The following is a 19,364-nucleotide window of genomic DNA, read 5'->3' on the forward strand; positions in this document are numbered from 1 at the left end:
CCTATTCAGCGGATGGCTCAAGCTCGAGTAAAAATTGATGGAGGGATGAATAAGGAAGATGCACAATGTGAGTTAATAGAAGAGTGGCAGACAAGGTGGGTTACCTCACAAAAAGGCAGATGGACCCAACATTTAATAGGTGAGATCAGGCGGTGGATCGGGAAGGGATCTGGTGAGCTGAATTATTGGCTCACCAATTCCTGACCAGTTATGGCTCATTCCGAGCCTACCAGTTCAGAAGACACAAGATAAATAATCCGGAGTGCCGGAGTTGTCAAGTGGTAACTAGATGTTAAAACAGTGCTAAATCCAAAATTTCAACATCCTACAGCTAATCGTTTTTGAGTTATGTGAGATACATAAGCACATACATACGTATGTACAGACATCACATCGAAAAACTAGTCATTTTTTTTTAATTGGTATTATTTATGGTGAAAATGTATATTTCCATTAAAATATGAAAACCGAAATGTTTTGCGATCACAGTACTTCCTTTATTTCATACAAAGTAGTAAAAAGACAAAAATCCTTTGTCCTTATAAGTTTATTTCATCATTTTCTATTTTGAAAAGATGAGCAATTGGTGTAAAAAATACTTTAAACTGGTAAAAATTATCAACATATATTTTATGATGTTCATAGAGTTCTAATGAATTTTGGTGCTCTGAGAAAGAAAAAAAAAAAAATAGATTAAAGAATTAGAAAAGGATTTTGAAACATCATTGTAATGTGCAATGATGCTTAAAAGTTATCAAACTATGGTCATCTGCATTGCTGCTTCTGTCTTTTATTAATATATTAAAAAAAAAATGTTTTTATACATTGGAGTTGAATATCCCAAGTAATTTTTTTTTCATATTTTATCGCTTACACTTTTTTGAAAAGTTTTTAAGAAACTTTTGTAATCTGTACCTATAAAACAAGATGTTCTGAATGCCTAGTAAAAACTGAAGATAAATTAATCAAAATTTGTACACACATTCTTCTTACAGTGAAAATGCACATGACAAAAGGATTTTTTTTAAATTCCAAATTTAAAGGATTAAAATGGGGTAACATTAAATTTTACTATCTTTTTAATTTGTCAGTAACATATGACAATACCATCTTAATTTTTGGTGTGCAATCAATGTGCATGTGAATATCCAAATACCAATTTCTATATTTTTTGAAATTCGACCTTGTAAGTAGTGAAAGAAAGATAAAAAAATTTTGAACGATTTCTAATTTCCCATTTCCAACTATACTAAATGAGATATTCTATAGATTTGGGCATTTTTTTTATTCTATAGAATCCATTTTTGGGTGTTTTTGAATTTTTATTTTTTAAGAGGCACGACGACAGTGTATTGCACGGCCATACAATCAACACGGGCACTGCAACTGTTTACCAGTTGCAGAAGACTGGCAGAAAAAACTGGCTGCACCTGCTCCTGAGGAACAGAGTATGGTCCACATCCTAGTGGTTTGTCAGGTACCGTATAAAGGATGGGAATCAGCTATAACTACCATTTTTAAGACAGAGGCTAACTATTTCAAAACCTGCACTCTTCAGCTCAAAATGTTGGGTCCTGTATTGAGCAAACTGCTGCTCTGAAGAAATTACAATACACTGATAGTTTTTAAAAATTAAACAAGCTTTAATTTTTATTTATCATTATTATTCTAAAAAGCCTGAGGCAGAGCCCCTGGCTAGACAGGATGGGCAAGGAAAGTGGGCCCTAGTAATAAAATATAATTTTATTTCTAAATATGACATTTTTTCAGATAATTACATTTAATCACTAAACCTTGAATAATATTCAACTTTTTAAGTGTAACCTGTTTTACACTTTAACCACTGTAAAAGGAACAATAGACATTTTAATTTCAATTATTGACAATATTTTTAAATGTTCATCATTATGTACGAGATATCATTAAACATTCCTGGCACCTTCTGGTTTTAACAGTACTTATGACAGGATAAATTCATTTCACAGATCACAGAGAAACACAATGATACACTTCCAAGAGAAAGATAAAAATTATCCAACAGTATAGTTACAAGAGACAAAAACTTTATTTTTTTTATTTTTATACAATCCATTGACATGTTAATCATCACAATGGAAATCAATACTGTTGCAATGGAAATCGATTTGAGTAAGGAAATTTCATTTTAACAAGAACAGGCAAAGTTCTCAGAAATTTTTCTTGAGTTATAAGGTACTGTTTTGTACTAATTCATCATCGAGTGGAGACAATGTAGTCCTATGTAATAATATACTTTTCCCATAGAAATAGGAATAATAGAAATGAATTACATAAATATAAGTTGTAGAAATGAATTTCATAATTTGTTGGTTTTCATTAACAGCAGTGGTCTTTCTAATGGCTGATGCATGTAAATCATAAAAAAATCTTAGTACAAATGGCACAATCTGATTGTGCTTTTTTTATAGTAATGAGGTTCATCATATAGTAGCAATTCATGGTAAAGAGAGTGAAGGTGTCACTTTTATCAATGAATATCACCTTTGTTTTGGAAGATTTTGTATGCTTACATGCAACAATATATTATGCTCAGTGAAAAACAAATGGAAAATCACTTCACCACTAACTTTTCCTAACAGGGCTGGGGTATTAGAAGCCAGTTATTTCTAGAAACAGTTTTTCCTAGCAACTTGAACAACTTGAGAATCACGCTGGCTTGTTTAAAACTATTTTAATGCCATTCAATATACAAGTATTTCATCATCTATTTATATTTTAAGGTCAAAGAGTGGCAAAATGAATGAAGAAAAATGCACTGATTCACCCTTTGAGAAAAATCATGAAAAAAGAACAAATGATCAGGTTATTTTCAAAACAAAATGCTAACAACAATCACACTGATTAAGAAATATACTGGAACATTCACCGCACACTTCTGACTTGATATCATGACAAATACAAAAAGTCTTAACCTGTGTTCCATGGATTAAGATAAAATGATTTTACAATTGAATAACAGCTCTAAAACAGTAGGAAGATACAGATCTGAAATTTAAGGAGTGTTAAGTTAATAGAACAGGCTACCTTGTATAAAACGTTCATTGCGACAGTGCAATAGTTATTAAATAGTAAGCAATCGAAATCAAGCTGTGCAATAGAAAGTTTGTTTTCACTACAATAACATACTTTTGAAAAGTAGCAAAAAAATTACCATTTAACACCACTAAACACAGAACACAATAATCTAAAAGGTGTAGTAACTTGCTGAAATCAGCTTCTAACACGAGCACATATAATTTCTGCACTGACAAGAGGTGAACAAACAACAAAATATGTATGATATATACCGACTGACTAACTGTAATATTTGATGTAATGAAACACGTTAACTAAATTATTTTAATGTTTAAGGAATTAAGTAGATGATGAAAGTAAACACATACCAGTTGCCTGAGATAATATTAACCTAGTCTAATACATTAAAAACTATTATAGGTTTAAGAATAGACTGAGAGAAAGGAATTAAGTGCATCAAATCATATGCACAAGCAATGATAAAGAAAACACGTTTTTTAATCATATTATTACAGACCACAATAGACAAATATATAATATAATAGAATTTTTTTTGAGATGACAGGCATCGACTTCTTTGGTCATTTTGCCCTATGAGAATGGAAATTTGTAGCGCATGAAAAATGTCATGCCTGATAGGGATTCAAACCCCATCACCTCTGGATGAAAGGCTGAGGTGCTACCAATCTGCCGCAGAGATCAGCATCTTACGAATTAGTCACCTTGAAAGTAATGTAACAGTTCAAATTTGGAAGAATTTTAGAAAAATATCACAATTAAATATGCAATTTCAATATTTTTATTACACAAGGAATTATTATACATGATAATATTGAAATTGGAGTAAAATCTGACATAAATTGCATCTTATGAAAACAACAATGTGGTAAGGTAAATGAACATCTCATATATGAAATAATATTCACAGTTTCCAGTGAAATAAAGTTTAGTAAATGATCACTAAACTGGACAAGAAGTCATGCTATTGATTTTTTGGGGGGATTCTCATGGTGTGGTGCTTATAGACTAACTGGAAAAAGACAGGATCATCTGCAGGGTGTATTGCACTTTACTAACGGACTAGCTGAAGGGTGCTATTCTCCAGGCTAAACGTTCAAAAGAAAAAAACTCTTTAACCACAATAATGCACCCACACGCATATCTTGGGTTGTTGCTGCAAAAATCCATGACTTATATTTCGAAGAGCTTCCACATGTGGCAACATATTTGCTGGATTTGGCTGCTGGCGATTACTTCCTCCATCTAAATCTAAAAAAATAATTCACTGGGTGAAGTTGGAAATTCAAGCTGAGACAACTGCTTCTTTTGCAAATTTGGAAAAATCATATTATACAGAGTATATTAAAAAGTTAGAAAATTGTTGTCTAAATGTATCAAATTGCAAGATGACTAAATTAAAAAAAAAAAAAAACAATTTTCTAAAAAATCTTGTTTTCTTTGTCAGGCCAAGTACTTTCCAAATGATCCTCTTAATTATCTAATCTCTACAATACAAATAAAGAGTCGCTACACAGATTTTAAGTTGTTATAAATTAGTTACCTATGATTATCGGTTCCCATCCATACCGTATCAGATGACCTTACATATTCCATAGCAGTTATTCTGGCATCGATTGTTGGCAACTGAATAATTGGTTTTAGGGTTGTGCTGCATACTTGAGCTATGCTAATATTACTACTGACACCATCTGTTGTACATACCCACAAATAAGACATTTTTCCACAACATGAAGTATAATAACAACCAGAAACAACCTAAAAACAAACAATCACTTATATTATTTATTCAAACGTAAATCTTTTAACAGATAAGTTATGCGAGATGCATATGTACAGAAATCAAAATTGAATAATGAAATTGAAATCAAAATGGATATTTCGGTTGAAATCTGAGAACTGAAACAATGTAAATGATAAATGTTATAAATGACAATATAAATAACATATTAGATATCAGTATCTTTTTTGGGGTAAAGATACTGGATCTGCTTAGTAAATATACACAGAAATCTCACACAGCATTCAAAAAATGTTCCCAAAAATCTCTATGCTAAATGAAACAGTAACTAGGCAGTGATCCATGAGATACTTTACAATTAACCTTTTATCAAACAGGATGTACTCCAGTGCTTGCTGATTAATCCTAATAATTTATAATAATAAATGCAGAAACAGAACTTCCAAATTTAAATAATTTCATCCATATTGTTTTCATAATCTACTGTATTTAATTTTATCAAATTAAGGAAAATTTAATATTATTGTAATCAATTTTTGTTCTTATGTATTCAAGAAACACTGATTTTTATATTTCTTAACTATAATGTTTTCCTGGTTATAATATTTATTGTGAAAAATGCCGTACAAACATTTACTATCAAAATATAAGTAAAAAAAATAGTTTCTAATAAAACTGGATTGAATTTAAATAAATTAAAATAAATATACATTTATAATTATACCTTATCCTTTTTAGTTTTCCCAAATGTGGTTTTAATTTTGTGTAGATGCTCATGATTATATGGAGTTATTAAATTTTATAAAAATTTTTACTGGAGAAATTACTTTTTAACTATGTTGTTAACAGTAACCAACAAAGCCATAAAATGGCAATGATAAAGAGATTAATCAATTTTCATTTTGAATAGTTCTATACTACACCTGAGAGTTGAAATTTGAATTTTTTTTATCTCAGTCACTTGATTGGTTTGATGCAGCTCTCAAACAGTCGTTTCACTTCAGTGTACCCCTTACATGCAACATCCCATTACATATTCCAAATATTGCCTGCCTGCGCAATTTTTCCCATCTACATGTCCCTCCAATATTAAAGCAACTATTCCGGGATGCCTTAATATTTGGCGTATAACTGTGTCTCTTCTTTTAACTACACTTTTCCAAATGCTATTCTCTTCAATTTGCCGCAACACCTCTTCAACTATTATTTTATCCACCCATCTGATTTTCAATATTCTCCTAGACACCACAATTCAAAAGCTTTTAATCCTTTCTTCTCAGGTACTCCAATCGTCCAAGTTTCATTTTAATATAAAGCTACACTCCAAACATACACTTTCAAACATGTTTTCCTGTCATTTAAAGTAATTTTTGATGTAAGCAAACTATATTTTTGACTGAAAGCTCGTTTCGCCTGAGCTATGCAGCATTTATATCACTCCTGCTTCGTCCACCTTTAATAATTCTACTTCCCAAGAAACAAAATTTTTCTACCTTCATAATCTTTTCTCATCCTATTTTTATATTCAACAGTCCATCTACATTATTTATACTACATTTCATTACTTTTGTTTTGCTCTTGTTTATTTTCATGAGGTAGTTCTCTTGTAGGACTTATTGCCATGCCATTCACTGTTTCTTCTAAATATTTTTACTCTTTGCAAGAATTACTATATCATTTAACTAGTCATGCATCAAAAATCTTAACTAGAATTCTATACAGAAGAATTGAGAGGAGAGTGGAAGAAGTGTTAGGAGAAGACCAATTTGGTTTCAGGAAAAGTATAGGGACAAAGGAAGCAATTTTAGGCCTCAGATTAATAGTAGAAGGAAGATTAAAGAAAAACAAACCGACATACTTGGCGTTTATAGACCTAGAAAAGGCATTCAATAACGTAGACTGGAATAAAATGTTCAGCATTTTAAAAAAATTAGGGTTCAAATACAGAGATAGAAGAACAATTGCTAACATGTACAGGAACCAAACAGCAACAGTAATAATTGAAGAACATAAGAAAGAAGCCATAGTAAGAAAGGGAGTCCGACAAGGATGTTCCCTATTTCCGTTACTTTTTAATCTTTACATGGAACTAGCAGTTAATGATGTTAAAGAACAATTTAGATTCGGAGTAACAGTACAAGTTGAAAAGATAAAGATGCTACGATTTGCTGATGATATAGTAATTCTAGCCGAGAATAAAAAGGATTTAGAAGAAACAATGAACGGCATAGATGAAGTCCTACGCAAGAACTATCGCATGAAAATAAACAAGAATAAAACAAAAGTAATGAAATGTAGTAGAAATAACAAAGATGGACCACTGAATGTGAAAATAGGAGGAGAAAAGATTATGGAGGTAGAAGAATTTTGTTAATTGGGAAGTAGAATTACTAAAGATGGACGAAGCAGGAGCGATATAAAATGCCGAATAGCACAAGCGAAACGAGCCTTCAGTAAGAAATATAATTTGTTTACATCAAAAATTAATTTAAATGTCAGGAAAAGATTTTTGAAAGTATATGTTTTTGGAGTGTCGCTTTATATGGAAGTGAAACTTGGACAATCGGAGTATCTGAGAAGAAAAGATTAGAAACTTTTGAAATGTGGTGCTATAGGAGAATGTTAAAAACCAGATGGGTGGATAAATTGACAAATGAAGAGGTATTGCGGCAAATAGATGAAGAAAGAAGCATTTGGAAAAATATAGTTAAAAGAAGAGACAGACTTATAGGCCACATACTAAGGCAACCTGGAATAGTCGCTTTAATATTGGAAGGACAGGTAGAAGGAAAAAATTGTGTAGGCAGGCCACGTTTGGAATATGTAAAACAAATTGTTAGGGATGTAGGATGTAGAGGGTATACTGAAATGAAACGACTAGCACTAGATAGGGAATCTTGGAGAGCTGCATCAAACCAGTCAAATGACTGAAGACAAAAAAAAAAACTAAATCATTAGCAAATTGTAACATCTTTATCTTTTTATCTTGCACTGTTACTTCAGATCGAAATTGTTCTTTAATACCATTAACTGCTAGTTCTATGTAAAGATTAATAAGTAATGGGGTAGGTAACATCTTGTCGAATTCCATTTTTTATTACTGCTTCTTTATGTTCTTAAGAACATGAAGCAGTTTGGTTCCTGTAAATATTAGCAATTGTTCTTCTATTTCTACACTTGAACCCTAAATTTTTTAAAATGCTGAACATTTTATTCCAGTCTACGATATCAAATCCCTTTTCTAAGTCTGTAAATGACATGTATGTTGGTTTGTTTTTCTTTAATCTTCCTTCTATTATTAATCTGAGCACTAAAATTGCTTCCTTTGTCTCTCTACCTTCCCTGAAACCAAATGGTCTTCTCCTAATACTCTTCCACTTTCCTTTCAATTCTTCTGCACAAAATTCTAGTTAAGATTTTTTATGTATGAGTAGTTAAGCTAATTGTTCTGTATTCTTCACATTTGTCTGCTCCTACTTTCTTTGGTACCACGATAATAACACTCTTTTTGAAGTCTGACGGAATTTCCCCTTTTTCGTAAATATTACACATCAGTTTGTATAATCTATCGCTTCCTCACCTGCACTGTGCAGTAATTCTGCAGGTATTTCATCTATCCCAGGAGCCTTTCTGCCATTCAAATCTTTCAATACTCTATTAAATTCAGATCTCAGTATTGTATCTCCCATTTCATTCTCTTTGACTTCCTCTATAACACTAGTTTCATTTCCTGTGCATCATTCTTCAATATATTCTACCCACCTATCGACCTCTTCTTTCGTATTATAGATCCGTGTACCATCTTTGTTTAACACATTATTACATTTTAATTTACGAAACAATAAATTCTCCTTCACTTTCCTGTATGCTCTGTTTATTCTAACAATGATGATTTCTCTTTTCACTTCTGAACACTTACTTTAATCCACTCTTCTTTTGCTAATTTGCACTTCCTGTTTGTAGTATTTCTTAACTGTCAATAGTTCCTTTTATCTTCTTCAACACTGGCAGTCTTATACATTCTATGTTCATCTATTAGCTCCAATAAATCCTTTGATAACAAAGATTTTCTACCAGTTCTCTTTGTTCTGCCTAAGTTCACTTCTGCTGATATAAGAATTTCCTTTTTAACATTCTCCCATTCTTCTACATTTTCTACCTTACCTTTTTTACTCAGACCTCTTGCGATGTCCTCCTCAAAAATCTTTACCTCTTCCTTAAGCTTCTCTAAATTCCACCCATTCATTTGACACCTTTTCTTCAGGATTTTAAACCACAATCTACATTTCCTTATCAATAAATTATGGTCACTATCAATGTCTGCTTCAGGATAAGTTTTGCAGTTGACAAGTTGATTTCTAAATCTTTGTTTAACCGTGATATAATCTATCTGATACCTTGGACTATCATTTGGCTTTTTCCATGTGTATATTATTCTATTATAATTTTTAAACTGAATATTGGCAATTACTAAATTATACTTCGTGCAAAACTCAATGAGTCAATCCTGTCTTTCATTCCTTTTACCCAGCCCATATTCACCCACAATATTTCCTTCCTTGCCTTTTCCCATGCTTGCATTTCAATCTACAACTATTATTGAATTTTCATCCCCTTTTATTTGTTTAACTGCTTTGTCAATTTCTTTGTATATACACTCTATCTCATCATCATGGGCACTTGTAGGCTTATAAATGTTAAGAATTGTTGTCAGCTTAAGTTTTGATTTTATCCTTATTACAGTGATTCTATCGCTATGGATTTTGAAATATTCTACTCTCTTCGCTATCTTCTTGTTAATTATGGAACCTACTCCTCCCTGCCATTTATTTGAAGCTCAATTAATTCTAAAATTACCTGACCAAAAGTCGTTTTCCTTTTTCCACCAAACCTCGCTAATTCCTACTACGTTTACATTTACCCTATCCATTTCCCTCATCAACTTATTTTAGACTTTTAACATTCCACACTCTCGACTTATAGAATGTTATTTTTTAATTTTCTGGTGACCTCTTTCTTAGTAGTCCACCCGGAGATCCAAACAGGGGATGAATTTACCTCTGGAATATTTTACCAAGAAAGAAAGATGCCTCTCCATCTTTGTTACATGAAAATGCAGGGAGCTGCATTTTCTTGGAAAAAAACAGCCATAGTTTTCCATTTCTTTCAGCTGCACAGTACTCAGAAGATCGAGTGATAATGATATGACCGTTTTTAACAACGCCATTACAACTACAGGAGTTGCTGCCCTCTTCCATGAATAATTTCTTTGTCTGGCTCTAACAGACACCTCTCCGATATGGATACACTTTTCTTTACTATGTGAATAATATACCATTTTTATTTCAGAATTTTTTGTTATTCTTTGACTGGTTCCAATCATTAAAAATAATTTTGACACTACATCATTTCCTTGTAACCCTGTTAAATTACATATACACATTTTAAAAGTACATAAAATTTTATTTCACTAATAACTCTGATTTTTTTTCATATTTTTTTTTTATTATTATTGAATTATTACTTATTGTAAAATTTTTTTTACAATCAGAAGTTAATAATTATTAATAAATCCATATATTTAAATTTAAAAAAAAGTTGAAGTTGGATTCAACCGATGTACTATCCCCTTGTAAGATCCAAATATTTCATTAATTAAAATTTTATTTGGCTATAACTCTGGAACCAATGAAAATAAGTACCACTTATGATGTATCATTGAAAGGCTCTCAATGAGGGCTTACTACTGCGGTTAAGAAAAAATTCAAAAATCAATTTTTTTGGATTTTAGGTTTTTTTAGGACACTTTTGCAATCAAAAGGGGAGGTGCATGTACAACTAGATATTGCAACAGTCCTAATTCAAAATTTCCACATCCTACGTCTAATTGTTTTTGAGTTATGCGAGATGCATATGTACAGAAATCAAAATTGAATAATGAAATTGAAATCAAAATGGATATTTCCGTTGAAATCTGAGAACTGAAATGTTTCATGATCACAATGCTTCCTTTACTTTGTAGAAGGAAATAAAAAATTACGAAACCGTTTAAAAAATCAGGCCACCAATTCTTTAAAGATACATTTAAAACATTTCTTTTACAGATAAAAATATCGGTCTGATGATGAATTTTTAAATGTTGTATTTGCTCGAATATACATCAATCCCAAATATAGGTCAAAGCCCCCTCGCATTTTTTTAATTAATTTTCAGAAAAAAGTTGGTAGAAGTTTTTTTCTACTAAACAAAATTTTATCATCAATAAGAAATTAATTTAGAGATTTATATTACATAATTACATAATATTATAGATCTTGTTATACTGTTATATTAGTATTTTATTATACTATTATATATTATACATATTTGCTTGAATTTTATATCTAAACAGCATCATAATAAAAAAGTATGTAAAACTGTGTATAAGATTTTTAATAAGAGATAATGATGATTGCAATTTTTAGATTTTTATTTAAATTGTTTTTTAAATTTTCATGAAAAAAAAGGCATTAAACATTCACTCACAACAAATGAACATTTGAATTGACACTATCATCATCACTACTGCAATCTGAAAATAAGATATTGTTTTCACTATTTGATCATGGGGAAACCAGGATACTAAGTAAAGATGGGTGGGGAATCTAGAAAGAATACTGAATGGAAGAATTACCAAGAAAGCAGTGGGATATGTTGTATGCTGCACCAGTTTGAGCGGATAGGATGAAATTTCATAGTTACAGAGATAAATTATCGAGAGCCCAACGACTATTACTGTTGATGGTAATGGATAGTTATGCGACAGTGAAACTGGTTGATTTTATAGCTCTAGAGAGACTACATTTTCTTCCATGGAAGAAAATGTAAGAAAAACTTCAATTCAGGCAAATACATAATACTAATTAATTTTTTTTCTAAAAAACCCTAAAATTTCTACATCCTGTTCAATGTGTATTTACAATATTTTCTTTCTATTCAACGTGTACTGTAATGTAGTTTCCTAAATATTATTTTGTGTGTTTATATTTCGAATGATTAATATGGACTTTAATCACATCTCTTATTTTATAATTAATTTATTATTCTGAGATACTACTCTGATCAATATTTACCAGCTTCCCATAATCCACCCACAGAAATGTTGGGGCAGATTATTTTTTTATCAATGGAATAGCATAAATATTCATTTCATGATGTAATCAATACATATAAAATGTATTATTAAATATAAATCAGAAAAACAACTTTATTTATTCTTAGTACACCTCAATATTAATCTGTAGATCTTAAAATGACTTTTCAATCGATTGTTGAGAATGATAATGATACAACATTTTAATTCTAGTAAAATAAAATGAAAATAATTTAATAGACAACCATTTCTGGCTGCAGAAATGCATACATTATTGTTTTTAATTAATTTTTATCTTTTATTAAATCTATAAAATATACAATTTATGTTAGTTATAAAATTTATTATTACTTTTTCACACTTGGTAAAAAAAGCAATTTTATAAATAAGAACATAAATATTAGCTTTTTTGTTTTTGGAATTAAAAACTTAACTTGTTATATTATATATATATATTTTTTTTTTTTAAATATAACTAATGTTTTAGTTTTTGCAATTTTAAACATCATGATGTACAGAACACACTATTCACAATCAGTGAAGTGTAACTGTATGTAATGTTCAAAAGATAAATATAAAATGAATTGTTTTTATGAAGCAAAGTTTTGATTAATGATATTAAATAAGAAACAAAATAATTTAAAAAGATTATGTGAAATTTGAAAAAATTAACTTCAGTAAGTAACCTGAAAAAAAAGAAGAAAATATCCAAATTCATCATTTTTAATTTTCTCAGAATCGGTAATGTATATTAATAACATTAACAAGTGCCCCTGTATAAATCCACCTTGCAACTTCTTCCTTTGAATCTAACAGTACCTAATCGACGGTTCATTATATTGTAGACTTTGGTATTCTTGTCCTATGTTTTTGTAACATTTCTTATTCCAGTAATAAAGAATTATTTGCTTGATGCCCAAGCCATTTTTCGTGACTTGCTCATCGTTACCAAACTTAGTTTCACATTAAAACCTTTTGAGAGAACTAAACAAAAAAAACTGATGGTGAAAGATCAGGACTGTAAGGTAGATGAGGCAACACCTCCCAAATCAATTTTTAAATAGCTACCTGTGTCTTTTAAGTGATATGAGAATCGAAGTTATGCAGAAGCCTTTTGAGAAAAACCTGGGATATTTCCTCCTTAATGCAGGTTTCAATTTATTTTCTAGCATGTCACAATAATACATACATAGTTGATAGTGACAATATTCTTTCAAATAAGCACACTGAATTGGAACTTTACACTCTAAAAACAATGTTAACATCACGTTAACATCTGATATATAAGTTTTACATTTTTTCTGGCAAGTGAACCCAAACGTTTTCACTCTGTACTCTGATGTTTGGGTTACAGATCAAAATGATGAATCCAACTTTCATCTCATGTTATTATGCAATCTAAAAAAACCATTAACTTCTGCTAAAAACCACTACTTAAGTTCAGTATAAATGTGAATTCTAGTGTCTGTGATTTTGAGTCAACTGTCTAGGAACCGACCTCAAACATGTTTCCCAGTAATTAGGCTTTCTGGTTAATGGAATGAATATTGACAGATATACGTTATAAATTTCAGCAATTTCCCAAATTTTTACGTATCAGTCCTTGCAAATAAAGTCATTAATATGATTTTGCAAAACATCAGTTAAAACTTTCATTAATATTCAGCTAAGATGAAAATTGTCATACTTCTGCCCAATTTAAACTGATTGATCCACTTATAAAAATTTTCACATTTTACACTTTTTAATGTACTATTTTAACATTAAAAAGTTAATTTCATCTGGTATTACACCTTTATAAAACAAAAATCTTATCACAGCAAGCTGTTCTGCGTATCTGTTGATATGCTTCAAGCGAAGCTATTTGAAACAAACAAATAAACCTATAATATTAGAAACTTTTTGAACAGCGGATACTTTCTATGTCAGGGATACAGACTTTAACATTATTATATAGTATATGCTATTAAATATTTTTTCCCGTTGTTGCCATTTTTCTCTTTAATTATTGAATGATCCTTGTATGAGTTTGTAAGGGCAATGAGTAATTTTATGTACTTTTTATTATTTCTTTTTATCTTCAACACAACCTAAAATAAAGTGTAACAATCATATCTAAGGACAAAAACGCTTTTATGAAACTCGTCATTAGACATAAGAAAAAAACTGTAAGATTGATATCCACCTAAAACAGAACTACAGCTGATTCACTGGAATACAAACAGGTAATGAAACAATTTTTAAGACACCTTTTCCTGTTGTAAAATAGTAAATACATACTAAACCCACAATTTTATATAAATTAAGACCAAAAGAAAACAATGTATGATGAAAAATCAAAATATTTACAAAGAACAGAAAAAAGCAATCTGGTGTTATTTCCCTGCTATATATCCAGCAGAACAACAATCATAATGAGATTAAATAAATTATTTAACTATTTTAAGATACCTAATAAATAATTCATTATACCTATAAGATGTTAGAAAAAGAAAAACTGACAGAAAATATAGAAAAAGGAATTCCATATGTATCAGAAAATACAAGGTCAAATAAAAAATTATCTATATTTTTACCATAGCATATCTTCAGAATTATCGAACAGTCTTTTGCATTTGCACACTTATAGTTGGTACGACTGTAAATTGGTACAACTTTTATTGGTATCAATAAAAGTTGGTACGTGTGCAAAATTTTATCCCGATCACTTCATTTGCGTTCTGGTTATTACAGTGCAAACATGTCCACACAGCTAGCAGTTTGCACCAACGAGGAACAACGAGCAGTGATTCAATTTCTACGGTCAGAGGGTATGAAAGGCTGAAATTCATCATAAACATTTATCACATAATATGGGGACAGTGTTATCATGCTTAAGTGTTTTTTCATGGACTGAGAAGTTTAAAAGTGGCTGGACAAGTGTCATGCATGAAGAGGGATCAGGGCGCCTGTCAACCTCTACCACGGATGACAAGATTTGGCAAGCTCGAGAGATGGTTCTGGTGAATAGGCAAGTTACCATCAATGGAGTAGTCTCTTCTTTGAACAACAGTCATAGTTCTGCCCATTCATCAAATCATCCACAACAAGACTGGCTTCTGTACACTCTGTGCATGATGGGTACCAAGTCCATCAAGTTAAATTCTGAGATACTGGAACATCTTCCCTACAGTCCAGATCTTAGTCCCTCAAACTTTCATCTGTTTCGGCTGGTCAAGGATGCTTTGCAAGGTTGTCAATTTTCCACAGACTTAAGACGTGCAGGAAGTGGCGCAACAGTGGTTTTGTGACTAACCAAAATCCTTCTTGGAAGGAAAATGCAAGTTTGGCAACCACTGGACCAAAAGCATTGACAAGATAGGTGTCTATGTCAAGAAATGATGTACATGTTAAATCCCTACCTTTGTGTGTAAATAAATTATAAAACAAAAAGCGTAAAGAATCTTTGACTTGCTCTCGTACTACCCACGTACAAGTTTTTAGTAAATGTTTTTCAGTAGCTAAAAACTAAAATTGAAGTTAATAAATTAAATATTACATACTGTAATGTAATTATGTAAAAACACCTCTCTCTACTAACTGTAATTTTGGTGGTCTTTTAAAATATATAAAATTATTTTATAATAACCTAATTTTTGTTAATACATACATCAGATTGTGATTGTGAAGTATAAACTGGATGAGCACCGACGAATAAAGGCATCTTAGTAGATGGCCTCAATTCTTGTTCAGGAACTTCCCATGCAGGTGAATTACTCGGATCCAATGCTAGTCTTGCCAATCTCAGCTCTAAAAAATAAGTTAACAAAACTAATCATACTTATTAACAAAAAAATCTGTATAATGTTATACCTAAAATTAGGTATAACAAAATTAAAATTCAAAAAAGATGGACATCATTGACATGAGCTTTCCCTTTATTAGCCTTCACAATCCCAGGAGTCAATATGACTGGTCGTATATGTACGATTAATAGCTTTATCATATCGACCTTTCATAAATTATGATGTGGAAATCCTTTTAAATCCAAAAGATAGCATCTACTGTGTAAGGGTTTTAGGGCTTAAAATCATAACCACCTTAGGACAATCAATAGTTAAGATAATAATTAATTAGCATAATTTATACCCATATTTTTGATAATTCTCAAACCATTAAACAGTGGTTTTCAACACTGGATGAAATTTCTTTTCTTTTAATAGTTTTTAATCACTTTATTTCCAGAAAATCTTTCCGTAAATTAAATTATATTTTTTTACCCGATGACTAAATTGAGACTGAATCTAAAAAAGTCATAGATATTTTTGTTTTCTTAGATTTAGGTTATAGAATATCTCTAACTTTTTTTTGGAGATGATGAAGCTGTTTAATCTGATTACCAACAATGAGTGAAATTCAGAGAATATTTCTGTTCTACAAGAGCTACAATGAAAATACTGCTAGCATTTTAATGTGTCATCTCCAGAACATCATGACAGATCTTTAAATTGAATCTTAAAACATTTTCAAACGATATTCAAATGCTATGATAATTGTTACCCAAGATTCTTCGCATCACTACATGCCAATCATTTTCTGCATACAGCTACAGGAAATGTCAACTTTTAAAAACCTTATATTAAACAATAAATCTCACTTTAATTTAAATCACTAACAATGAATGAAACTGCATATTTATGCTGGATCACTGTGCATTGCATCAGTGTCAATTATCTCTCCCCGTCGATGTATTGTTTGTGCAGTATTATCACTGATCTCTATCAGTAGTAGATCTCTATCCATTTTTTTAAGTGTAGGACCAAGACTGATCATATTTTCTCATCTGGTAGTCAAGAACAAACTTAGCATATGGTTTATTCATGCTGTATAATGAGACAAATGGCTGCATACAAAACCAAAGTAACAATGGAGTTCTTCATTGACTTTTAGATAAACATAGATCTAATTCACTTGACCTCCCTCTTCATGATTTAACAGCCACTGATTTTTTCTTGAGGCAAGGCTATTTGAAGAAATGCGTATTAAGTCAACAAACCAACATAAAAGCACTTAGCAATCCAAGCAGATCATTCATACTGAAGTAAAGAGATTTAAACAAAGGAACTTTGTGTTGTGTAATACTCTGAAACATTCCCAAAAATTTTCAGCAAGAGAATGAGAGGTATTTGGAGAACACAATCTTCTACGCATAGTTCTAAAAAAATTCATGAATTCTATTTTCTACAGAAATTTTATAAGCAATGCAAAAGATCTTTCTACTTTAAATCCTTTAGTCTTGATCAGCCCATCCTGCATGACGTGAACATTGTAAAATATTAAAATATTTTTTTATTCATTTGTTTTGTAGATATATGACACATCATATTATAAAAAAAAAACCATTATCTTTTTTAGTGTAACATTTAAAACTTTTTGAAAAATTTGTTGATATTTTTGCTGAAATATAAAAGTTTTATTTGGATATTATAACACAATGCCAGTTTAATATTTTTACAAAACAATGCCATGCAATTATTTATTACCACCTCTTAGATAATAACTCAAAACAAATATTAACCTAAACTATTAAATTTTGATATTTATTTATTTATTATTAACCTACAGACTGACAATTGCAGAAACCTTTTGCTACTTTTTTCTAACGATAGAAGAAATTCTGTAGTCTTAAGAAATGCCAACTCTGACTGGAATTCAAATCCAGAACTTTCAAGATATCATCCTAATAACATTGGAACTAGTCATGAAATTTAAAATTAATTTTAATAATAAAAATTCTGAATTGTTCATTGATAATTTAAAAGTCTGTACCTCTAATAGCATGAAATTTCTGGGTCTTACTTTCAACAGATGATTAAAATGGGATATTTATAAGTACAAACTTTGCAAAAGATTTATCTTCACCTGAGTGTATGCTGTCACTTTTCTTTCATCCTAAATTCTTAAACAAGGATAGAATAACTAGAAACTTGAATTTTTATTAATCATTACAGTGTCACATTCCAGGCAGAAAGAATATAGTGTTAGAACTGTAAAAAACAAGTAATCACTATTACCTAAAATGAAAGCCAAAGATTCATTTAGAAAAATATCCAAAACAGAATCCTGATGATATAGGAAAATATATATAAGCACTATAATCCTCAAAGTTATGTATTCCATAATAAAATTTCAGCCCAAATGGTTTAAATCAACTATTTTCAACCGATCAAGAAGAGCTTTATCTTGACATACTGCAGAACAAAATGGATTATGTCAACAACAATTCTGAATTTTTTCAGACTATATCAACCAATGTTCATGGATAAGATACAGAAATGAAGGTGTCAATCCCATTGATGTCTGGGAAAAAATCCTGGCACAAATAAAGCAAGATGAGTAAAGAGTAGTCAGTGATGTTGATACTTTCTTTGCACTGCAGTAAAAAATCACTCCTAAAGATTAACATTTCATAAAGACCAAAAAGTTTTCAGTCACCTTGATGTCAGCGTTTGCTGCAAAACATTAGACCTGTGGTAATTGCACAACCAAAAGCTCATGACAAATGGAAGCTCTTTACACTTATTCTAAAACTTTTCACTTGGACATGCATCGCTCTGGATTTTGGAAGCACATTATTACTCTTGGAGTATGAATTTCTGCGATTTCCACTTAATTCCATATCTTTAAAATACAACTTAAATCATGGACTTGAAATCTAGCAGCCCAATATAAAGAATATGAAAATATAACTAATTGAACGTCACTGTGAAACGAGACTACCACAAATTCTGAACAAAATGAAAACAGTGAGTTACGCATGTCAAGACAGAAATATTTATTAAAAAAAAAAAAAAAAAAAAATCAGAAATACAATAAATGTGACATTTTCATTGTGATGGCCTAACAATGATACATAGAGAACACATTTCATATCATTAATTAAATTAAATACAGTTTTAAATGTAATTGTTGTACTCTACGTCTTATCAGATTCAGTTTCAACCTGAACAAAAATTAGATAAAAATAATGAGCTGATAAAATCAATATTAAAGGGCTACTATGAAAAAATAATTACAACTTTTTGAGTACAAGAATTGTTCTTTATTTTGTTGAAGACTTGAATATTCATGGCAATTTAAGCAAATCTATGTAAGTTAATAGACCAACTGATCAACATTACCTGTAATCCATTCCTTTCTAATGTCTGGACTTTCCATTTGAAAAACATAGCTGTTATCTTCCTTTCCTTTAATGTGTAACTGCAAACAACAAGAATCTACCCATGCCATTTGTTCATCCTTCTGTTGAATTTCATTTTGTATCCATGACATAACAAACTTTGTTTTTTCAACATTCACTTCCTAAAAACAAAATATGTAGATGAAAAATTAAACATAAGAATGAGGAAGAGGTTGGGGTGAGTAAGGGGGAAGAGAAAG

The 19,364-nt window shown here is 30.5% G+C and overlaps 1 protein-coding gene across 1 annotated transcript in view; it reads right to left on the reverse strand.

The window, feature by feature from the left end:
* Positions 1-19,364, reverse strand: part of LOC142334077 (rho guanine nucleotide exchange factor 10-like) — a 238,382-nt gene that overhangs the window by 32,583 nt on the left and 186,435 nt on the right. The window contains exons 12-14 of the mRNA XM_075381754.1: positions 19,106-19,286; positions 15,595-15,734; positions 4,616-4,830 (exon numbers count right to left, since the gene is read on the reverse strand). Of these exons, the coding sequence (XP_075237869.1) occupies positions 4,616-4,830; positions 15,595-15,734; positions 19,106-19,286 (536 nt within the window). The remainder of the gene's footprint in view (positions 1-4,615; positions 4,831-15,594; positions 15,735-19,105; positions 19,287-19,364) is intronic.

Source organism: Lycorma delicatula, chromosome 13 (assembly GCF_047948215.1).
Source record: "Lycorma delicatula isolate Av1 chromosome 13, ASM4794821v1, whole genome shotgun sequence".
In the NCBI taxonomy this organism is placed as follows: Eukaryota; Metazoa; Arthropoda; class Insecta; order Hemiptera; family Fulgoridae; genus Lycorma; species Lycorma delicatula.